The 26,003-nt window shown below is 32.7% G+C and overlaps 1 protein-coding gene across 1 annotated transcript in view; it reads right to left on the bottom strand.

Moving 5' to 3' along the window:
* The window catches only part of Tmem131 (Transmembrane protein 131), a 322,751-nt gene that overhangs the window by 130,449 nt on the left and 166,299 nt on the right, over positions 1–26,003 (bottom strand). Inside the window, exons 21-22 of the mRNA XM_085808921.1 lie at positions 15,408–15,525; positions 413–548 (exon numbers count right to left, since the gene is read on the bottom strand). Of these exons, the coding sequence (XP_085665047.1) occupies positions 413–548; positions 15,408–15,525 (254 nt within the window). The remainder of the gene's footprint in view (positions 1–412; positions 549–15,407; positions 15,526–26,003) is intronic.

Genomic DNA, 26,003 nt, shown 5'->3' with positions numbered 1-26,003 from the left:
ATCAACTGGCAATTTTGGCTATTGATTACATAATTAATCGCTTTTAACCATAATTTGCAATTTTTGGTTGGGATATTTGGATAGGAAAACAGCATGCATGAATTTTAAAAATTTGAAAATGTAGAATACAGAAATGGCTAAACAATGGAGATGTATTTGAAATCAGATAACATTTCCAATTTGCTTACTGGAATAACATTTATCACTAATTTTGGCTTTTGCAATCAGTTTTAACTATGCTCTGGCTAACCATACTTTTATCTAACACATTAGAAACTGGACTCAATTCCTATTTCAGCTCTCAAGAAACACTCACGAATGGGAATTCTAACTGCCTACTGATGATGCTAACATTTTTATAAAGGGAGCAATATATATGTATAGAGAAGGCACATTTTAATAAAATACTTACTGTACGATTACCAATTTGAGTTACTGGAAATTTCAGTCGATATCGGCTGAATAAACGAGGCCATTGAAGAGATGCATGGGCTTTCAGTAAATATCCACGAACTTCAGTGGTATCAATCCTTAAAGTTATGTTTGTCCTGAATTTATATAGACAGATTTTAAAAGGGAAAACAAGCATATTACAGGAGTATATTAATAAAATACTTTTTGCTCATACTATTAAATGAAACAAAGCAAAAGGATATTTGTCGAAATTGATTTCTCTAAAGATATAAAATTGATTCAAGTTTGATTTGATTTTCTGACAAAATGAAACAGCAATTATTAACTGATAAATAGCTTGCACTTATACATAAATATAGGAATACTGTTAAAATGTAACATCATGGAAGCATGTTAGCAGCAATATTTACATTGTTATATGCACTGAATGTTCCATATTTTACTTCCTAAAAAAATTATCTGTAATCTCAAAAAAAAAAAAAAAAAAAAAGAAGCTTCTAAGCAGACTTTTTATTTGAATGGTTATATACTATTGGTACAAGTATTCAATAGTTTCTTTTTTATACACTACAAATAAGAAGAGGTATTATTTTTTCTTGTATGCTTCAAGCAAAGTATTGTATATAAAGAAAACACTTTTTTTCATCTATTACTTTAGCTCAGGTAGAATAATAAAGAAAAGTGTTCATGACAAAGATTTGACTAAACTTTATTTCATTTATACATCAATCAGCTTATTATATATATGCTTTACTTTAGAAAATTTTATTATTCCCCACTTCTCCAAGTTTCTTTCATACACCCTACAGCCCCCACCCCCCAGCAAAAAAACATACTTGAGGATTATTCACATTAGACACAGTTAAATAACTGCTTTAATTTGTACGATATGGAATGAGTTCGTGTGAAAGTTAAAGTTTCTCACAGTAGATGTTAATTTTAAGCATGATTAAGGGAGAAATGCTCAAATTTAGACTCATTGATTTAACCCAAAACCACATACTTACAAATGATCTTAATGTAAAAAGATTGTGAAGAAAGACTGTACATATCTAACATATAGGAGAGAAATCAAGGCTAAGCAATATTCACAGTATTTAAATTCCTTTTTTATAAACAAGCACTGATAGCCAAACCAAGATGGCATCACATGGAGTTAAACCGAGCAGGCCTCAATTTAAATCCAACTGCTACCTGCAGGATTTTTGTCGTTGTTATTTATTAATTTCACTTTTGAAAGAAAATTCATTCATCAAAAATATTGCTAAGGTATGAAAAAAAAAAAGCTTCAGAAAAATTTTGGACAATACACAAATTTTCATTAATTTAATTATGGCACTCCCAATGACATTTACAAAAAATAAAAAAATAAATAAAATAAAAATAATAAATAAATAAAATAAAATAAAATAAATATTGGTATTAGGTGCTATGAATAAATTATGGTTTATCTTGATTTACATTATCTTTAGAACGAAATTTCTTAAAATTTTCAAATTAAAAGTGTACTTCCATCAAATTTCATTGAAGTATCCATTATTTATCACTCACAGCATTAAGCAGATCTGTATTTTTTGTCTGCTTTTTGGTATTTTAGATTTATTTCGCAGCATACATAAGCAAAAAATATGTGCATTAAATTTTGTGATGGTATGTCATCATACTGCTAGAATTCGTTTTAAGATTATGCCAGAGAAAATTGTCTGAAATATTTCTCAACTTCACAAACATAGATTATTGAATATATTTAAATAGTAACAAACTAACATTTATTTCAATTACCTAATCCACTACTGCATACTGAATGTTTTTATAATACAACAGTTGTAAATAAAGTCGTTGAAAAGCACAATAGTTTAGAACAAAATAAATGAAACTATTACTATTTCAAACTTTTACTGCACACTTTATATATATTTTTAAATATACCCAAGAATGCATTAAAAATTATATATATGAATAAAAGAGGGACTAAGTGTAATTCAGATTAAGGGCTTTTTGGTTGTAGTGATAAAATGGTATTAATGATATTGCCAAAGCTACTGCACTTGTTTATAAAACAAAACTTTGGAAGAAAAAAAAAAAAAAAAAAAAAAAAGAGAGAGAGAGAGAATTATTAACTAGAACTTAAGGCTAGATTTTTGTTTCTGTTTGAGATATAAGCATCTTCACACATACAGCGACCTTAGCACATAGATAGCTATCATTTGAATTCGAGTAATTTGGCATAATCCAGCAGTGCCACTCATTTTAAATGAAGTAAGCTTAGCACAGTTGTTAAAAAATTCAGTATCGACTTGGAATTGCTCATGGATAGTCGAGGACACTGCAGCATTAGTTACGAACATTGTCCATAATATAGGCTAATTTCTTTCAAATTGTTATATTTATGAAGCGGATATACTTTGGTTGTTTAAATGGACAGTGAACCAGGACCATCTTTGTAATAACAATGACAGCAGCTTTGAAAATGAAAAAAAATGAAGAATTTCGAGGGTTCAAAAGTGAAGATGAGATTACAAATTCAAGAAATGCAACATAAAATCATCAGGGTTGAAACTCAAACAGGAGAACGAAATTCCCTGACTTTTCCAGGTTGTGTATTAAGAAAATTTCAGTCTATCCACATAATGCATGTTGGCTGTGCTAAGAGGTAAATTAATTATGGTATTACTTGAAAACACAAAAATTTGCCAATTACATATGACATATCCCCAAAGCATTACTATTATAATATGAGTTGCTTTCCCGACTGAAGGTTGAGGATTAGAATCTGCCCAATCAGGATTAAAAGAAGGCTTTTTTTGCAGACATTTCGCAGCTAAACGAATGAAAGAAATCCATTTAATGACATTTTAAAAATAAATTCAGGTATTTTAGATTTATTTCGCAGCATACATAAGCAAAAAATACGTGCATTAAATTTTGTGATGGTATGTCATCATACTGCTAGAATTCGTTTTAAGATTATGCCAGAGAAAATTGTCTGAAATTTTAAAGTATTAACTAATAATAAATATATCTAGAGAGAAGAAGCCACATTAAACAGTACAAATAGAACTAAAGTTAATTACTTAAAAAACAATAATCAATGATATTTTAGTGAATATAATTAGTTATATTAAATGGTTAGCTTACATGACTGATTACTATCATTTTATCTTACTGCAAAATGACAAAAAAGGCATTTATTAAAAAAAAAAAAAAAAAAAAAAGTTAAAAGATTTGCGGTAAAATCCTAGTTTAGTTTACGAGTACGCTGCAACCCTCCTGGCCGATAATAATTGGCCTCATGGTTAACGCAGCACACCCCATGCCGACAAACAAACAAACAAAAAGTTAAAAGATAAAAACAACACATTAAAATACACTTACACATTACACAATAAGGAAAATCATAAGCATAATCAGTTAGAAAACAAAAAATCCTAGTATATGGTAAGGCCTTGTCACGATTTTGAAAATTGTCACCAACACCAAAATGACCCATTTACTGCTCATCATGATCTCCCGAAACCCCGTGTGTACTGTACATGGAGGTTATTCTAAACCATAAAACATGTATGTAAAGAAGAAAAGGTTCAATAGACATAATGCTATTATGCCACTAAAAAGCAGAGGGAAAATTTGCCAAGGGAGTTGGCAAGGGAACCTGGCAAAAAGAATTTCTCTCTCAACAATGTATACAAAAAATTGAGGAACACATGTTAAGAAGAAGAAACATTCTTTGACAAAATGTTTCTTCTTTGATTTTTAACACTAATTTAAAAACGAATTTTTTTGTTGTTGCTGTTCAAAATAACTAATCCATTAATTAATTTATTTGCATGAAAAAATATTTTCTTTTCCTTTCAAGAAATTTTAAATGATATTTATTCATTTTATCAACTCTTGATAACGTGACCTTCGATACCGGCTTCGAGCTTTGTCGACAGATATTTTGCGCATGAGCAGCTGTTTCCCTCCCTCCATGGTGGAATGGAGCCACTCCTGTTGCAGAGAGGTTTTTCTCCTTTACAATACATATTCTTTGATTCTAACCTCCATGTTACCGTATACCAGGATTAAACCCATTTTGTTTTATACGAGAATAAGTATTTTCGTTAGTTCAACATGCACTGCACATGCGATTCTCTCGATTCTTGAGGTTACTAGAAACCAAAAGTTGCTGGAAACTTGCTTTGCCTTTCTAAAAGACAATCTAATTGGATCTGTGAAAATTGGCTCTGTGCCAGCTGCCTGAACACACAATTCGCCAAGAAAGTGATTACTTAAACGTCAGCACAAAACTTGCTATTTGGGGGGGGGGTTGCTGTATGAAATTGACTTTTTCCAGATTTTGACTAAAATATTTTAATTCTCCGACTTTTACCTGAATTTTTTTTGGTCACTTTTCGAATTCCCTGACTTTTCTGGTTTTTCAGGTAGCATGGCAACCATGAATCATGCAGGAAATAAAAATAATATTTAATAAGCAGTGGAAACCACTGATACTATTTTCAGGGAACAGCAGTTTCAAGAAGCCACTGTTGGCAATCAACTTGTTAAGGTAGAATCAACATACATCTTCATCTTCAAGGATTAAATTAATGTCTGAGTAATCTAACTATTCCCTTTTTGCATTTCAGGATTTGGTAAACCTACTTTGAAGTCTTCCATGTAGCATTTAGTAATCTGTAAATGGTAATATTTAATATTTATTAAATTGCAAATGGCAACAGTTTGGATGCATGTAAAAACAGAACTATGTTAGTACTACAGTGCTCTGTAATTATCTAATATTCTAGGCTTATAAATAATTAGTTTAAACGGTTAAAAGTGCACCTTCTTTATTTTATACTCCATAACTATGATAATTGGCACAGAATTAATGAACCTAACTTGTGTATGCCCCCTGTGAGAAAATTGAATATATAAACATAAAAAATTTGTATAGATGTTACAAGATAAGCATTGGAAGTGTTAATGCATGCTTCACTTATGTAAAATGGTAAGACATCATATATTGTTTAAGTACTTATCATCTCAGATATTTAAAATTCAGGTAAGATGTAATAAAGTTTAATTACTTAATACACTTTATAGAAAACGTTTACTAATGCAATTGCTAATATCACAACTTTTAGAACATAATGAAAATGCTTTACATATGTAGAATTTCATATAGTGAATATATAGTCAGTTATTTAATTACAGCAGCTGATACATCATTTCAACAATTACATTCATTCTTACAGCAACCATTAGCTATTCAGTGCTTGGTAACAGTCCCAATTTAATACTAATGAAGCATAGTAGTCGTCTACTAAGTACTTAAGTATTACTTCACAATAATACTGAAGCTAGTTAAGTGGATTGTTTCAGAATGTGGCGCATATAATACAGATGTTTTTCAGTATGATAAGGTTAGTTTTATGAAAGGACATGTACTGTGGAAATTTTTGGCTTTTGCTGCAGTGTACAGAGCTATTTTTTAATGTGAAGTTAATATAGTTTATGGTTATATTTTAAGATATTTCAGTTTTTTTAATTTCATATTTTTATTTATACACTTATTTTATCCAGTAAATAAACAGATAAATAAAGAGAAACATTATTTAACATGTTACATAAAACCAGTATGTATTTCATTTTATCTTAATCCTAGATCACATAAACTCCAAAAATTCATATATTTATAAGCCACATTCAATTATTCAAATTTTTCCTTGTGGAAACAGTACAACGTTCTTCAAAAACTTATGTTATTGGGTCATCCAAAAAGTTCTAGTTTTTTTTTAATCACAAATAGGAATGGAACAAAAACACAAGAAACTTCATTGAGACACATAAACACAGTTTTATTCTGACATTTTGCCAGCTCTTAAACAGCTGAAAAGTCTTGAAGTTTTTGATATGCTGTTAGACAAGTCTACACAGAAGTGAACTCCAAGCCATAACAGAAACTTGAAATGACCTGAAGGGATGAAAATTCGGGAAGGCAAGTCCTAGTGAACATGGAAGGTGCAAAGACGTCTCAGCCCCACTCAGTAAATTTTTATCTGATCTTCATTGAAATGTGAGACTGAGCTTTGTCATGATGGAGGACACCACCTCATGATTGGTCAGTTTTGGATGCTTTGATCTTGTTTTTGCTCCTAAAACTGCCATTTGGGACGAGTATTTTTCAGAATTTATTGTTTGATTTAGTGTTAACAAGTTATAGTACATAATTTCTTTGTAGTCCCACCATACACAAAGCATTACCTTTAGGGATGCAGACCTTTCTTGATGTTACGAAAGGGGGTAGATTTTGCTCATCCCATGACATCTTTTTATGATAACACTGTTGCATAGTATCCAATTCTCATCTTTAATAAAGAGTTCTTTCAAAAGAAAAGGTTTATTATTTCCTTTCAGCAAAGAATTGCATGCAGAAATTAAAGCAAGCATATTTTATTCTGCTAAGCATGGGTAACAGCTTACACATACAGTCTTCTTCAAATGATCACATACCGCAAATTGGGAATGTTTATTTTATTTGATAGTTTCTGAACTGTATAATGTGGATATTTAGAATCAGCTTCTTTTTTTTTAATAGATCCTTGTTTACAAAGCATAGTTGCTCAGGCTTTGTCATCTTCAAGGATGATATTTTCATGCTTAAACTTCTTAAACAGTCATCAGAAACAGCATTTGTCTACATATAGCATAAATATTATGAGCAATCTGACTATCATTTTTCCCTTTTTAAAAAATAAAAAAAATATTATAATATATTGAAAATGAAGTTTTGGGTTTTTTTTGAATCCTTTGTACTAAATTGAAGCTAAAATTATGTCACAACACATGCTAGAATTATGCAACAGCAGCAGAAAAGACTGTACTTAGAAATCTGCTTTGACTGAGGTCACACCTTACCAGCAGTAACAAAATAATTAGATGTGCTTCAATTTGAAAAATTGCACAACTTTTGGACAATCCAATACATGCTTCCTAACTGAAATAACACAACAAAGGAACAGAAAATTGTATTGTAATTCTTTCTCAGACCTTTAAATACTATTTCATTTAGCACACCATTGATCATTCTTGCAAGCTGGATGCTACCTGATGTAACCATGTTAATAAGTCATTGCTGCTTTGCTCCACATAAGCTAAATAAGGATGCATAAAGTTCTGAACTCTATGCACTTTTATCCAATACCTGTAATCACTGGCAAAAGGCCTCCAGCTTCGCCTTAATTTCAAATCCAACACTTTTTTTTTTTCCTACATAAGATTTGTTCTCAAGTTGAAAACAAGAATATCTTTTGGTGTTAATAAAAGATTCATTTTGGATTGAAATGTGTAAAACATCTAGATGTTGAAAACAAAATAATGCTACAAAGGCAGCTGATGTGACTATGTGACTACTACATCTCAGATATTAAACATTATATGAAAGTTTTCTGAAGATTTCAACCAATTTATTTGACTACTTATATTATGCTCAATAACATAAAAGTTTAGGAACAGCTTTCATTTTAAGTTTCTGTCTGCGCATCATGCTACAAAAACAGCTGCAGATAAATGATGGATATACAACCTAACAATTAAGAATCTTCAGTTATGTTTTGAAGTAAGCTTAATACACATATACTTGATTTACCATCTTTTCACTGAAGACTGCAAGGATCAGAGAGAAGAAACATTATAGCAAAACTGGCAAATGCAACCAAATTTCCATGGGCAACAAATGTGGCATTAATTTGTAACTGCAACTGTTTTGCAAATGTATCTGCATCTAGGCAACTGTTTCAAGATACCATTACTGTTACACTATATGTCTCATGACTCGTAATAATATTGTGTAACTAAATAAATACTGCTGTTTAGTGGAAAAAAAAAAAAGCACTTGTAAAGAGAAAACAGATTAGCAATCAATCCATTTTCAATATTGTTGTGACCAGGATATGATATTTAAAGATTTGATTAACATGGAAAATCTTATTAAAAGAGGAACTCCTGTTAGTTTCTATGGTCACGAAGCATTACAATTCATAGTGTATTTAAATGAACCAGATTTAAAACAGGAGGAAATTGAAATTAATTTTTTTTCCCTTTAGAACAAATTGCTACAGATTTGGCTACGGATGATAAAATTTGGGCTGCTTTAATAGATGCCAAATCTGAAAGTTTTGATGTTGAATTCAAGAAAATTTAGATAGCGCCCACATTTTTACTAAAGTATATCTAAAAAATGTTACAAATTTTCATGAACTGTTGGCATCAAATACAGGTGAAAAGGCAAAAAAATTAAATCTTCCCCAAACAGAACTGGTTAAATTTTATGGGGAAGAGAAAGCTTGGCATACTTTTTGGGATCAGCTCAGTATATTTCATGATGATGAGTCAATTGGCTATGAAGATAAATTTCAATATCTTATTCAATGCCCGACAGTTGGAAATAGAGCGCAAGACATTGACAGCTTAAAAATGAGGCTTGGTTACAAACAGTTGCTTGTTGAGCAGTATGTCTGAAAACTGCTATCATTGGTAGTAACAGATGCTATGAATGTGAAAGTGAAACTGAATACTGTGCAGCTGAATGATAGACTGGAGTCATATTTGAGGTCTTTTAAGAGTCGACTGTTATAACTACTGACATGTATGTTGCCACGTTATTCCTATTGGTGAAATCATAGATTCCTGAAAATTTGTTAAGGGCTTGTTTATGTAATCCAGTGATCAATAAAGACAGAAACTCTAATGGTGAAAAGATGTCACAGTTATTGCTGTTTTTTTGAGTGAAAGTTGAAACATAACAAAATATTTCTTTAAACAAACTGATTTCACATCAAATAAAATTTCAAATATAAACCAAAAGCATAAAAAAGATGACACTTCTGTCCTAACAGCTAATAACCTACTACTGGGTATTAAAGTTATGAAATTTGATTGAGTTCTTTGAGACAAAATGTCTTATTCTCCAAACCATTTTAAAGCCAAAAAAAAAATGCCTTTTGATGAAGAAAAAGATATTTCGAGGAAAACAAAGCCTGTTGTGTATGTTTCAGGATCAACCTGATTTGTATGTTTGATTGTTTGAAAAATTCCAAAGCTAATGTTCGATATATAATTTGTAAAAAGAAATGTTGGACTATAGTATGTCCTTAGCTGTCTAATGTTGATAAGAAGATTAATTCAGAGACTTCCCATGTTGATAAAAATACAGCACTGTCGTCCTAGTTAAAAATACAGCACTATTTTACCAAAGTCACACAGAAGTTCTACAAACTCTGGTTGTATCCATTGATGCAAAAGGGAAGAGAAGAACTTTAAGGGCTTTACTTGATGGGTCACAGCAGTTGTATATTCTCAAATTTACCATGAACCAATTAGTTTTTAATTATGTCCATCTGGACTCTTTTGACGCCTTGCAATCCAATAAATAAAGGAATGAGTCCTGTAGTTGGAAGAGTCATAAAGAAGTACGATGAAAGAACATCTCGCAAAGCAGTACAAGAAAAAAGATGCTGTCTGGTCATTGGAGCCAAGGCATGTAGCAAAAGTCCAAATCAATTCGCATTTCATACCATAATTCACAATCAAAGTTTCTGTAGTATGAACTGTACAACTAAATTATTGAAAAAGTTTCACAATGCTAAATTTTCATGTGCCATGACAAAATGTGAGGCTATTATTAAATCAGAATTTAAAAATTACTGTGATAAAATACCTGCATAAGACTTGAAAAATGCAGCATTTGTAATGGTTTTACCTGACGCATCAAATTATTATGAAACCAAATTGTATCCAATACTATTAAAGTATTATAATGTTACCAATGGCATTCAAGTAAAAATTTTTAATTTAGAATCCACTGAGGGTGAAACCGCTGAAATTTTTTCAAACCACCTATACACAGTAATAAATGAAAACAATTTGAAATCTAAAGTTGTTGCACTAACAGCTGATAAATCAAACACAAATTTTGGTGATTGAAGATGAAAGGGAGTGAATAATTTATATGCAAAATTATAAGATTTACTCCAAAAAAAATTACTAGGAATAGGTTGTAATACATATTTTGTCAAATGCAATTAACACATCATCATGTGCCATGCCAATTGATGTAAAAGCAACAACAACGACAATATATTTCAATCATTATCTTATTTTGAACTTATTTTAATCTTATTTTGAACAATTTTGTACTTCAATACAAATCATGATTTGAAAAAAAAAAATATTCCTTTAATAATAATAATAATAATAATAAAAGTTGTCAAACTTAGAGGAAGCAAATCCAGGTATAACAGAAAAGTTTACCAAAGTACAAAATCTTTACCAAATGTTTCCAATCCATCAAAGAATGGTCTGAAACAAGTATCACATGAAATAAGAGTTTTCAATGGTGTTTTTTGACATCATCGCCAGTAAATTGGGCAGATATTGAAAATTATGTTGAGTTTGTATCGAAAGAAATGCCTGATATTAAAATCGATGACAATCTCCTTGAAGAAATTAGAAGACTGAATGTACACACACTGGCCAATGAATTAGAAACCTTTGGGATTTTCATTTGAACATGTGCTAGGGATGAAGTATGCAAATTTTCTTTATTACATGGTTTACACATGGTTAGAATGCTAGTATAAGTAAGGTGCTAGAATGCTTTTCACGATGAATGAAGTAAAATCGGAAAAACAACAGATCTTTCACCATTTGAAAAAAGGCTTATTGTTGTTGCCCATTTAGCAGGGGCCTCGATTTTGAAGACAGCAAATCTCACTGGGTTATCAAAAGCAGCCATATCAAAGGTTTTTCAAAAGTTGGAATAAGAACCCACAGTCCTTCTCTAGAAGATGTAACTGCAGTTCGAGCACAGTTTTCTACGAGAAAGATTGGCGTTGCCTCCGAAGAATTGTACGGCAGAACAGGGACTCTATTATACTTCAACTGACACAGATTGTCAACCAAGGCTCTTCCCAACAGATTTCAGCTCGAACCATGGGCACAGAATTGCAAAGGATAGGAATTGATAATCGAGTGCCTGTGAAAAAAAAACACTCATTTCTGCCAGACACGCAAGAATTCTTTAGCAGTAGTGTCAGGAAAGAAGACACTGGGCATCTGAGGATTGAAAATGGGTAATATGGTTTGATGAATCAAGCTACACCTTAATTTGCACTGATACTAGACATCGAATTTGGCGAGAAGCCCATGAAGCCATATATCCATCTTGCCTTACTTGCACTGTGTAAGGGTCTGGTGGGTTTATCATGATAAGGAAGTGGTGCCCTGGTATTTCTTGAGGGCAAACAAACAGCCATGAGATACCTAGATATACTGGCAAATCAAGTGCAATCTACAATGCTGCATTTTTACCCTGATGGTGACAAATACTTCATAGACAATAATGCAACTATACATCATGTTAGAAGCGTTCAAAATTGATTTGCTGAACATCAGTCTGAGATCAAATACCTTCCCTGGCCATTGCATAGCCCAGATCTTAACCCCACAGAAAATGTGTGGGATATGGTGGGAAAACGTGTCTGACAGAACTCCTCTTCCACCTCATTTACAAGATCTAACAAGCTGCATAGCCAATGCATGGTATTCTCTGGACATAAATGCACTCCAGAAGCATGTAGACTTGATCCGAAATGAATCAGAGTAGTTATCCATGCAAAAGAGTCCAATAAAATGTTGACCTAGGGATTTTTAATTCATTGGCCAGTGTGCTTATTAATTTCTGATAAATTAGAACAATGGGAAAATCAGTGTGCTAAAACTGATAAAAGATGGGTGGAAATACAGGGTGATCAGCGAATAAGCCCTGATTTCAAAATTAAATATCTCTACAACAAAGATCGATAAAATTATGCAGTAAACTACGTTTATCAGCAAAACTGTAAAAATGATGTACAAAATATAAAACGCAGTTTTCGAAACCAATTTAATGTTCCAGTTAGACCCGATGCGAAAACCATTCGCATGCTGTTCGTGAAATTCGATTGGACTGGCAGCGTGACTGATGATCGAAAGGGAAATGTTGGGCTTAAGCAAACTAAAGTCACCCCTGAAAATGCAGCCAAAGTTTCTGGATTTGTTCAGCAAAATCCTAGGAAAAGCATCCAACGTACTGCATCAGAGACAGGTTTGAAGGTACACAAAAAATATTTAAAAATAGCCTACGGCTGTTTCCATACAAAATCCAAAGTCATCATTCCATACCCATGAAAAGTGCAACAAAGGGTTGACTTTACGAATCAGATTCTAACAATGATCGACAACGGCAGATTTGACGTGAGCTGCATCTGGTTCACAGATGAGGCACATTTTCATTTAAATGGAATTGTTAATAAACAAAACTGGAGATTTTGGTGTACCGAAAATCCTCATTTGTGTGAAGAAAAAGCACTGCATTCGCCTAATGTTATGGCATGGGCTGCGGTATGCGCCAAAGGCATTATCAGACCCTTTTCGTAAGAGAAACGATAACTACTGAACGTTACGTTACAATTTTGGAACAATTTGTCAGCACTCAACTAGCGTTGGATGATCGCCCAGGTATTGATTGGTTCCTGCAAGATGGGGCTCGACCACATCGAACAAATAATGTTTTTCACTTTCTTCATGAATACTTTGGGAATAGAGTAATTGCGTTAGATTATCCTCAATTTACTGACACAGGAATAGCTTCGCCTCCATATTCTCCCGATCTGAGTCCTTGTGACTTCTTTCTGTGGGGCGCATTGAGAGACGCTGTCTATCGCAATAATCCTGCTAGTATAGATGAGCTTGAATCGTTGATTGGTGTTGCATGTGATTCCATTTCCATCCAGATATTGCAAGATATGATGTCAAATTTCATTGTTCGTTTACGCCACCTCATTGTTTTGAACGGTGAACATTTTGAAAAAGTTGTATTTTGATTGCAAAGGCTGCTTCACTTTATTTTTTAACTAATTTTTTCTTACTCCTTTCAGAGAAAGAGTTTTTAGTGTGGAGTGCCATCTGTCAATGATTTTCATAACTAAATTTTCTAAATTTCTGTACACCATTTTTACAGTTTTGCTAATAAATGTACAGTTTACCGCATAATTCTATCGATTTTTGTTGTAGAGATATTTAATTTTGAAATCAGGGCTTATTCGCTGATCACCCTGTATCAAGCTATTTCAAAAATGAACACTCTCCATATGAAAATTTAGTTATTCTTGTTGAATTTATGTTGTGTTGCCCTGGAATTAATGCAGGAGTTAAAAGGGTTTTTTCAATTGGTAATGATTTTTGGACAAGTGAAAAATCAAGATTGAATGTTGATACTCCAATTCCAGCACTTACTGTAAAGTTCAATATGAAGGATATTTCTTCCTCCAAAATTTCCAATATATTGTTAGAAAATGATATATTGACAAAAAATATTCATTCAATGGAAAAATACCCGTTTGATTAAGTAACTGAAAGGAATGTAATTAGTGTATTTTTGTTTGAATTAATAAAATGTTTAATTTATTTATGTTGTACTTTTTTCTTAAATTTTTTCATCCCCCTTTTCATTGTAAAAAATTGGTCACCTTAATATTAACAAGGGTTACTTATCTTTTCTTTTTACCCTCCCCTTCTTTCAGTAAAAACATATCTCAACTAAACAAAGTCAATAACTTAAAAAATTTTAATTCAAAATTGAAACATCTCTAAAATGAGTGTAGGCTCAAACCTTGTTTCATAAAATTAATCCATTCCTAAAGACGGTTCGTAACTGCATAGCATCCCAAATGATAACTATTCACACTACTAAACATACAAAATATAAGGAAACATGAATTAAATTTTACCACAGCGCTATGAAAAAATTTTATGGCATTAAGTAGAAAACAGTAAAGAAGCTGATAGTATAAATTATTCTTTAAAATGGAAGTCCTATTCCTGAAAATATCAGATAGCTGCTGCTATATCTCGAAATAGCATTTGTCATCCTAGACATTTTTTATTCGGAAACTTTAGTTCATGATCTAAGGTTCCACAGCACTTTTATAGTTTTTAATAAAATGAATAATATGCTACAAAGTCCGAAATCCGGTCGTCCATTATCCGGAATGATCTAAAATTCGGACCTCAAAGCCACAAACATTTTTTTTACTAATTTTTTATGCATGCACATTTGATTTTTCTTTCTATAATACAATATGTGGAGATTTTCACTTAAAAATTCTGATTGTTAATTTCACTTAGGCACTAAATAAAATATCTCGTTATGGAAAAATGATCATGTAAGCATAGTGTGAGGAGCATGGCATTGGGAAGTCCACTGTATATGACACAAGAAAAAAGAACTTTTTGAATTTTTTGTGGAAGCATCTTAAACAACTTACATTGAAAAAAAAATGTTTAATAGAGTAAACAAATACAAATTAAGCTTTTTTTGAACATTTTGATACCTTTTAGATCATAATTGTTCTTTATTTCATAAATTACAATTTCATATTTTTAATTGTATAATTTCTGCATGGGATCTTACCAGATTTAAATTGATGATCTGGAAAAATCCCAAAGTCCTGACCAGTCAGGATTTTGGATTTTGTACTGTACATTTTGAAAAATATCTAAAAAACCACTTTCAATTACGTAACGATTAATTGAAAACCTGTTGTCCTCTTTAAATAAATTTCACAGTATAATATTGCTTTAAATATTTACTAATTTATAAATAGAAAAATTCCAAAAAGAATTTTCATTCTTCAGCATACATTCAGGTAATAACATAAGGAACAGTAAAATGGAAATTTAAACTTACTTAATGTTCCTAATTTCACGAACTAATGATCAAACTAATACTTTAAGCTGTGTGAAAAGGGAGTTCTTTTTCTATTTATTTACTTACAGTATTACAGCCTTTTACATAAAAAGTGTTTATCAAATTTAAAATGCCAGAAAATAAATGTTCATGCAAAATTCTGCATACCAATTAACTGTTTTAGATCAAAAATTTGAGAAGCAAATAATAATGATATATTTACGTTTTTTCTTCCAAATCTATCAAGCTATGCCACCTTTTACAAAGGGTTCTGAATAATTCTTTATCAGTTTCACCAACATCAGGAGGTAAAGCCATTCCAAGCAGCCACTGGTGTCCCACTATAAATTGTATGAAGCAGAAACAGAGAAGTGAGTAAAAAATAAATAGAGGTACACATCAGAAACAATATCTTCTAACTACAATTTCAGCATTTATTACTGAAAGCCCACTGATTTCACAAGACAACAAAGTGGATATGAAAACTGAATGCCAGAATTACAAAGAGAACAAAATTTCTAAAGTAATCATTTTTGGCAAATTCGCAAATACCTGAATATAATTTAAAAATTAAAACAAATAAATAAAAAAGCTCACAGAAAAATTCAAATATCACACAAGATGTATGGTTATTAACATTGCCCAGTTTTACAAACAGTTTAAATATTTAAATTACAATTTATAAAAAACTCTCTTTCGTATTTGCCAGATCTGATAATTCTGAAAATATTTAAATTAGTTAATGTAAAATACCAATTAACACCCTGACTGCCTTTATCCAGTCATCACATTTTGTTGGCGCTTGGCACATGTTGAGCTATTTTAATTTCAAATAGTTTTTTCCCTACAATCTTTAATGATGTACATATCTTAATGAATGGAAATTTATGAAAACAATACCAGAATTCATACTTTCAGAAGAATGAACAATTTTTGTGCTGCATAACCCTTAAAATAAAGAAATGGAAACTATAAAACATAAAAGTGCATAATTCACATAAAATTCAAGACCGTGACCTCAGGCAGTTGATCAATCTTGGTGATGCACTTAAGGACTTTCAGTCTAAAGTGGGAAAAAAAAAAAAAAAAAAAAAAAAAACCCTGTTCCTATAGAACTTAATTTACACTACAGAAGTAAAAACATATCTTTGTTCCATCATTAATTCAGCTTCTTACAACTTAATTTTTCAGCTTATGATAAAGGCACTTATGAGTGTGAAATATAACCATGCATTTTAAAGCACTGCCCCAGATTTGTTCCGACATCCCCTACATAATATGAATTTAAATGCCTCAGACTAAATCATTATTACATTTTTACTATAACTAAAATATTAAAACAGTCATTAAGAACTACAGATATTAACTAAAACTAACCATTTCTTAACTCTTATTAAAAGACAACTACAAGAATCCACCTACAAAACATTAGTTACAATGTCTTGTTGCAAAGGTAATAAATACACTTTTTAATATTAACTGGATGCAGTTAAGAAATATGCAACATCTCCCTTTTTATAATGGGTAAATCACAAAATTAGTTACAATCTTCTGTTACAAAGACTGCACATTTTAATATTAACTGGACACAGTTAAGAAATATATGTAATATCTTCTCTTTTATATTGAGGCAATCACAATATAAAATCTTTTAATAAAAATGATTGCTTTACAGTTCTGCCACTCTTAGTTACATAAGCATTTCCTTGATTACTTGAGCCTTGATTGCATTGTTGTGCGGCTGAAATGGTATTTCTCGAGTTATATAAATCTTCTCATTGACAAATAAGATAATTCTCTTTCATAATATCTATGATAATTTAAGTCTAAATTTTTAAGTTTCTCAAATGAAACAAATGTCTTCTTACCACACTTTTTCTTTCTGTTTTAATTAAGCATGATCTTGGAGTTTTATAGTTTATTCTAACAACTTTGACTGGCTTCCAATGATTAATAACTTGTAACCTCTACTAACCATATGTAATCTTTGTTTTTAGAACTTTATGTAGATTGTGAACGGCAATGGTAAAAGAAAAAAAAATATTAATAAATAATTATTAAATATATAATAAAATAAAAAAAGACCAATCTCCTAAATACAATAAATAATTTTCTTTAAAATACGACTTTGACAGACACTTTGAGTAAACTGAGAGACAAAATTTGGTTTCCACCAGACAGATGATGAGAAGCGTTCTCGTTTCAAAACAATAGGATAGACTATACTGGCCCACTGTACATCAATGATGGAAGAGAAGTATCTAAGACAAATATTTTACTATATACCTGTGCTTAACTAGGAGCCATGCATTAAGAACTTACAGCAGACCTGTCCACAGAAAAATTATTGCTTGCATTTAGATGCTGCTTTGTAGCAAGAAGTTTGTGCCAAGAAGTGGATACAGAAGACAATGCCAAAACCTTTAAAACAATGAAAAAGAATTAGATTAATTGACTCAGGTGATGAAGGAGAATGTCAGGATGTTCAAGATATGTTCAGGACGAATTCTCTAAACAAAGAGTCAAATGGATATTTATAACTCGGAAGGGGTGGTGGAAGGTGGTGTGAAGGATTCTGGAAGCATATGGTTCAGTCTCTGAAAACTCTTTTGAAGAAAATTTTAAGTAAATCCTCCTTGACATTCAGGGAATTAGAGACAGTTGTAATTGAGACAAGATTGTTTGATGAATTTAAAATTTGTTCATCATTCCAAACTGGAAAAAATGACCTCTGTTTGAAAAAAGGAACTGTTGTGTTAGTATGTGAAGGTGAAATTCCAAGGTTTATGTGGACAATTGATATCATAATAGTAATATTTCCCTGGATGAGATGGTAACGTGAGAGCCTGTGCTGTTCATTTGTCTAATGGTAATTAAAAGACCAATTCAGCTACTGTATACACTGTAACTACAATGCAGCAAGGAAAATTTCAGCAAATGTCCTTCCAGAGCAGAGGCTATTGCAAATCAAGACACCTGCTGTGAGGCATCGCTATGTGAAACAACGAACTCTTAGGCCGAAAGAGAAACTTGCATGCTGCATCATGCTGGATTTTAAAATTTCGCTTAGACATTACATGTATCCATGAATCCTTATGTATGTTTTCTGTTCCTTATGTATCCTTATGTATGTTTTCTGTTCACATTAAGACATGTTTTTTTGTGTGCGCAAAGATGTATTGATCATTTCCGTTAATATTCCATGAAGGATTGCAAATAAAAGGATTACTGAGTGGCCTAGGCAAAAGAACCTGCTGAGAAGTAAGAACTTTTTTATGTTCACTTTTTATTAAATGGATTTGAAAGAATCCAAAACCTCCTTCAGTTTGTTAAATGCATCCTCACATTCTTTTGTCCACAAGAACTCTTGCTTGCTCCCTGTCAGTTTGTGAATGGGTCTTATAATGGAAGTCCTTCACAAATCGCCTAGAGTATATGCGAAAACAGGAAACTTCTCAACTGAAAGAAATTTTTGGGGTGTCTCCAATCTTTAACTGCTGACGCTTTCTCTAATTCTGTACAGAGAACTTCAGAGAAGATGACATGCATGAGGTAAGTCACTTCCTGTCTAAATTTATATTTGCAAGGACTTAACTTCAGATTGACTTGTCAATTTTTGAAGCACCTTCCAATTTCCAAAATGTTTCGAGACAGTGGTGTCATCCAGGTATATCAGACAAGCTTCAAAAGAAAGGCCTTTCAGCCCAGCCTCCATAAGCGTTTGAATGTTGGAGGCGCATTACACAATCCAAACAGCATCAATTTGAACTGCCAAAGTCCTTGTCCAGAAGTAAATGCTCCAGAATGTTGTCAGTTCTAGGAGAGGGTGACTGTGTTTCTTGGTGATATCATTAAACTGGCAATCATAAATGTAAGATCTAGTCGAAGCATCCTTCTTTCAGACCAGGTTAATACGATAGGCCCAAGGACTTGCTGAATGTTCGATAATGTTGTTTTAGAAGTCCTTTAACCCTTTCAGGGGCAGAATATAAAATAATTTAAATTGTGGTAAAATTTTGTATGAACTAAAACTTATGGACCCCTAAGGACACAAAATTGAGACTTAAAAAAAAATCTATAGAGAAATCATGAATTTTGAGAGCCAGTATATATTTTATACTGGTGCACCTCCAAGACATTTTCCAGGTAGCTGCCAATTGCTAATTCTTGTTTTTTAAATTAATTTTGCATACTTTTTTGATGTGCATCTGTAGAGATGAGTGCTTGAATATAGTTATGCAAGTCTGAAGACAAAAACTTTTTTAATTTCTGTAGAAATTTTTGGATAAATTTTAGTTTGCATCTAAAAGGAGCCTCAGCAATATTTTCCCTCCTATCACCAACTGTGAAAATTTATTTCGGAAACAACCTATTTGTATCCTAACTTAGAGGGCAAATTTCTCATGTTCCTTAGTCTATCATCTGAAATTAACAAAGAATTAAAAAGAATTTCCCTAAAGAATAAAAGCATGCTTTCAAATCAGCAGTTTTGTGATTACACTATGAGATGGACCTTAACTGCATTTCCATTTTAAGTGAGTTTTCCCTTTGTGTGATCTTATCACACCACAAAAAGGGAGGAAGGCACGACTCCCGAATGACAAATTAGTTGTCAATCACCTCTTTTCATTTTCATTGCATTCCAGGATTTGGGAAAACATGAAGCAACGGGTGTCTTTTGGGGCTAACATGCCACATTTAACCCTCATAATTGTGTCAAGTTTTGACCCCAGATGGCAATTTTGAAATCAATGAGTCTCTCTTGAGAAGGGGATAACTTCTGAAATAGAAATTTTAGCTAAACAGAGATGAATGAAACTCGAGTTGAGTAAACAAAAAATAAAAAGAAATTAATATACTTGTATTCAGTCCTAGTGAAGAGTCAGTATACTCACCATCTCTTCATGAACATAATATTGAATCCTAAACAACTTATAAATTAATCATAAAAAATTATTACATCATAAACTGTTACAATATAAAGAAATTCTGTCGTGTCACAGAGTAGAAAAGGAGAAGACTGGTGCTGCCATCTATTGGCGTGTTACCCGTTTTAAATTCATATAAATAATCTTCTGTTAATCATCACTTCTGACTGAAATGAAGTAAACCAAGATTTAGCATGTGTACATCATATATTTGCAGATTTTGAATTTTTTCTTCCCTTCCAATAGAATTTATCAATCTTCAAAAATGATACTGTGGAACGAGGTATATTAACTTCATAACTGCAAAATATTGAACATTCATAATGTGTTGCTGCCATTCAGTATCGAAAAGAAACACTAGAAACTTACGATTATAGCTTTTGGTGTTGAAAAATTAGCATTTTTTAGGAGGTTAAAAAACTGACAAACAACCGGTATATTTTATATACCGTGCCTTTCAAAGGGTTAAGACATTTAGAAGTTACACTGCCTTTTTCTGTTCAACAATTCCTAGACATCCAATGTTAGGCTCTCTGAAGACATAGAAACTGAAACACTACTGCATAGTTTAATACAGGTCATTCGGGTAGATGTTGCAGCCACTGCACCTTTTCTAATGACTTTCGCCTTATCACCAACATTGGTAACTCTTAGTGTGATGATGGTCCTTAATAGGTCGACCAGTGTTGAGGTTACTAGCACTTTATTTTCAGGCTATTACAATTCTTAGGATATTCCATTATGCCATGCTGGAAATTTCTGTTTTTAGCTATGGATCCAAGAAGTAAAATTCTATTTTTGCTGGTACTGTAATATAATCTTGAGCTATAATCTGGTGGATGGATTTAACTCCTTTATTTTTTAATCCAAACATGTTGATGTCTTCAGAGGCAGAATGCAATTCATTATTTTTAAAGTCTAATCTCTGGATACATACAAGAGTTTGCAATATCTGCCACATATGCTGTATCATGGTAACTGGTACTTCAAAACATGATGTTAACGTTTAGCTTTCCTTTGATGTCAGTTTTATTGCCAGACACAGTCTAGAGCAGTGTTTCCCAACCTTTTTTTTGTGCTATGCCCCACCTAATCCTCTCTTAAAATTTTTAAGCTCTTCCTAGCATAAACATAATTTTTAATATTTAAAAATTGAAATTTTTCCAAAAGAAACTTCAATGATAGCTTTTAGAAAGAAATGACTACGAAATTTTGTGAGCAAACACAGTAAGTGAACTTTCAAAACATGGAGAACAGAAATTCAAGAAAAAACTCATTTTAGTGAAAGTTCTTTTTATTTTAAGTATTAGTGATTTTTATTATTTAAATTTAGCGAGTTCCTTGCACTTGATACTTGCTGCAAAGAAATTTTATGTCACATTCCAGTTCAGATAACTTGAGTCTCAAGTCTCCCGGTTTTATTATATCCAACAGATTTATTTTATTTAATTTTTTTAGCAGCAAATCATTTATGGCACTAAATCCACATTCAGCAAAATATGAAAACGGAAACAGTAACTATAGTTCTCTTGCAAATTCTGTTGCATTTGGATATCTGATTCTGGTTTCCTCACAAAGCTATGTCAATGTTCCTTTTATATTAAATAAAGTTTTAATTGACTCATCATTCTGCATTTCTGCGAGTTCTTCTTTTTACTGCATATTTGAAATATCAGCCAAATATATTAACATTGGTTGCATCATCCAAGTTGGAAAATCAATTTAAGTTAAAAAATCTTTTAAATCAGCCAATAAAATTTTCAGATGATCCACAATAAGAAGTATAATGGTATCAATAACAAGGATAGTTTTAGTCACGTCACATTTTTTGAGCCAAAGAGACTTTGCAAAATTTTGGTGGTAAATAGTATATGCCTGACATAATTCAACAAAGATAATGAAACCAAATATCTTCCTTTTGCATGGGCATAAAATTTATTTGCTCCTTGAAGTTGTTTATTAGATATCGACTAAATAACTCACTATTGCCTTGTTATCATCCGTTAACGGATTTTTCAATTCAGGTTTGTCGCTTAAAAAATAACTAAGAGTATCAAATAGTTCCATAAAGCTTTCCAAGCAGTTCCCTTTCGACAGCCTTACAGCCTTCTTACTTCAGTATTAAGTACAAGTCTCATATAGTCTTCATGTTGTTCTTCATAAAATAACTTGAAAAGACATTCACATTTGGCCCTAGCTTTAACAGCATTGATACACTGTATGACTGAATTTAATACTTCATTTAGAACAGGCGAATTGTTTTTAGCTACCAGGTTTTCTCTATGAATAACACAATGCACAAGAAGCATTTCTGGATTCTCATCTTTTATCAATTTTAAACAACTCTTTTTCTTATTCTGTGCTTTACTTTATTTTTCAACCATCATATTAGGAGCACCATCTGCAGTACAAGATGTATTATATTTTTATTGGTATATTTTTATATCTAAGTAATTTTTTAGCTTACTATAAATATCTTTGGAGGTATTGGTGCTCTCTAATGATTTACAGAACATTTCTTCGGCAAAATCCCCTTTATGACTATATCTTACACAAGTTACAAGTGCGGCCTCACTGTCTTTCAGTTGGTTCATCTATTTGCACAGAAAATTTTCTTGTTTTCACCTTTTCAACAAGTTGTATTTCAATATCCTCACTGATTTAATCTTTCATCTGCAAATAGTATTGTTATTTAGTGGCATAGCTTTAACATCTTTTTCTAGAACAGTTTTAAATGCTGATATTGATGGTTTGATTAAAATCTCCCCTATAATACGGCTTTTCCCAGATTAAGCGATGAGTAATGAAATTTGATAAATATCCTCAAGAGCTCGATTAACAGTTGCATTATGAGCAGTAAATAGACACTTTAATATAACTCTTTTTTCAAAACTTTTCCTTAAAGTGTGAAAATAATTCAAATCTGAATTACACTCATATCCATAAATTAAGGATAATGCAAAATCAGGCAAAGGAAGAGTTAGAAGCAAAACAAATTTGACTTATTTGTAAAGCTTATTTATTAAACAAAAGGTAAAGAGCAAAAAAAGATGCTATATGTTTGATATTATTAAAAAAAAAATAGCGATTTTTTCTCCCTGGAGCAAATTACAAAAAAAAAAAAAAAAAAAAAAAAAAAAAAACCTATTTACAAAAAACCAATATTACATGGTTGGTATGATTGTTAATATATTGTATGTCTCCCAGATGATGCAGTACAGTCTGTACAATGCCTAGGCATGCTGAGTATCAAATTATCGATCTGATGATCTTGGGGGATATTACACCACTCAAAAAACAATGCTCTCTGAAGTTCCGGTAGACATGTAGGAGGAGGTTGACGGGCTGCAACTCCTCGGCCAAGCATGTCCCACACGTGCGCTACTGGATTCAAGTCCGGTGAGAATGCTGGCCAGTCCATACGGGTGACATCCTCTGACTGAAATCATTCGCTTACGATGTTTGCACGGTGAGGACGGGCGTTGTCATCCATAAAGACGAATTGTGCGCCCATGGTGGCCTGAAACAAACGTACATGTTGTTCCAGAATGATGTCCTGATAGATTTGACTTGTCATGGTTCCAATTTGAACATGCAGGTCAGTTCTGGAACCCAGAATAATTCCACCCCAAACGAGCACTCCTGCACCACCGCAATGATGTTTTCTTGGTGGTAACGGGTACCTGGAGCTCTCCATATGAAAGTCCAGCGAGAATCAGACTGCAAGCTCGTAAACATCGGAAAACATCACACAAAACCACTGTTGCAGTGTCCAGAATGCATGCTCTCTACTCCAGGCTAACCGCAGGCGACAGGGACTTGCAGAAAGTGGAACGCATCTGACAGGTCTATGAGCATATAGACCAATCTGCCCTAAGCGTCTGTACATGGTCTGCCTTGAAATTGTCGTACCAGTGGCTGAAGAGAGCTGACGAGACAGGTCTGAGGCTGTGCTCCGCCTGTTTCTTTTGGCAGTAACTGCCAAATACCGGTCCTCATTCGGCGTTGTAACTCTGGGATGACCTGTGCTGTAACGTCTACTCACATTACCATCATCTCGGGATCGTTGCCAAAGCCTGGAGATGACACTCTGGGCAATTCCAAGTTCGTCTGATACTTCCAGTTAGGTATGCCCACATTCCAGACGGCCGATAATTCTACCACGTAAAAAATCATCCAAATGCGTCCTTTATGTTATAACTATTTGGTAATTGCACTGAAATGCTTATAAAACGCCCGCGAACAATTTTACTTCTTTGCCTGTATTCCTACTTATATATCACTCTCTTACAATCTCCTCGTTGTGAAGTACCATCAGTGTCATCTGGTTACTTCCTGAAATTTGCATATGATTCTTGAAGATGTGTGTAGTGATTTTACAGGTGATATATTTATTTTAGAGTTCGATTTCCATGTGACTCTGAATTATCCTTAATTTATGGACACGAGTGTAATATCAGCATTATGTTTCGCCTTCAAATGTGCCTCAAGACGACCTAGTTTCATTGATTTGTTGGTCAGGCATTATTGACATAAAAGTTGACCGTTTATAGACTGGGTATGAAGCCAAATTTTAAATATGCCTCTGAATACCGACGAACGTTTTTTCTTGCTTGCACCCCTCATTTCACTAAGAGCTGAAAGAAAGAAATATGAGATCAATATGAACAAAGCCGAAAGCAGCTACTGTTGTCATTCAAGGAAAGAATAATATACCGGTTGCCAAAAAAATAAAATAAATTCGTTGGCTGAAATGTGCGAGAAACGTCTGGAAAGCATAATGTGTCAGTTATTTAAATGCCTTTAAAAGCATTTAAATGTCCATGTCTACAGCGAGAATTCTTTATAAAATATTTAAAATGCACCACAATTTAAAAATGTTTTTATGTATATATCACATTTTTCTTTATTTTGGGGAATAAAAAATGAAATTTTGAAAAATTTTGACTTCATGAAACATATCTAGAATGTCCTTTGTCCCCTTAAACTCTGGACAAGTCCATTTTCGAATTGGCCCCTTAACAGTTGCATTGCCCCCTTGTGGGGTGTGGGCCCTATGTTGGGAAACACGGGTCTAGAGGATAATGCAGGACAGTATCCAGATGAGTTTACTTTCCAATCATCTAGCCAGATTTTTTTTGTTGATAGTAACATTGGCCTCTGTATCAATGCTCATACTGTAAGGAACTCCATTTACATCAGATGATGAAGAATCCATTACAGTCAATATTCAATGCAAAAATCTGAAGTATTCTAAAATGCAACTTCTCAATATCTGGCAACCTCTTCTCCATGAAATGGCCACTAATTTGTTTCCTTATTTGTGCTGGGAAGTGGTCTTGGCTTCCATGACTTGTGCTTGTTCGACAGTTCCTTTATACATAGTCTTCAGCAGTTCAGTTCCTGCACTTTAGGATAAGTTCATTGTCACGCCATTGATTTGCCATGTTAAATTGTCTAGTCACTTGATTGCTTGGCTCCTAGACATAAACCACTTGGATTTGGTGGCAGTCTCTACAGGTTGCTTGCTCAGCTTCCTTGAATTCTGAGGTCCATAATAAGGAGCTTTTCATATCTTTGATGTCTGGCAGTTGCAGGGCTTTTTGTATCTCAGGATCCTGGATGCCATTGATGAAGCTCTGCACGGACAGGATTCCTTTTGTTTCTGTTTGGCAGTCTGAAAAGATGAGATGAGACAGACTTTCAACATCCATGGTGAGCTCCTGAAGTTTTTCTGTAAACTTCTCTTGGCGAAATTTTAACAGAAGCCTGCTACACTCTTTTAAACACTTCTCACCAAAGCTCAGCTCCAATGTGCTGGAAAGAGCTTTGAAGTTTAACCTCCGGTTTTCAGGCACAATTTGAGGGATATGTGCTGCATCTGCTCTAAA

Source organism: Stegodyphus dumicola, chromosome X2 (assembly GCF_044657685.1).
Source record: "Stegodyphus dumicola isolate Sdum_Otavi_A_Nest chromosome X2, ASM4465768v1".
Classification (NCBI taxonomy): Eukaryota; Metazoa; Arthropoda; class Arachnida; order Araneae; family Eresidae; genus Stegodyphus; species Stegodyphus dumicola.
This window is presented reverse-complemented; position numbering and strand designations above follow the sequence as displayed.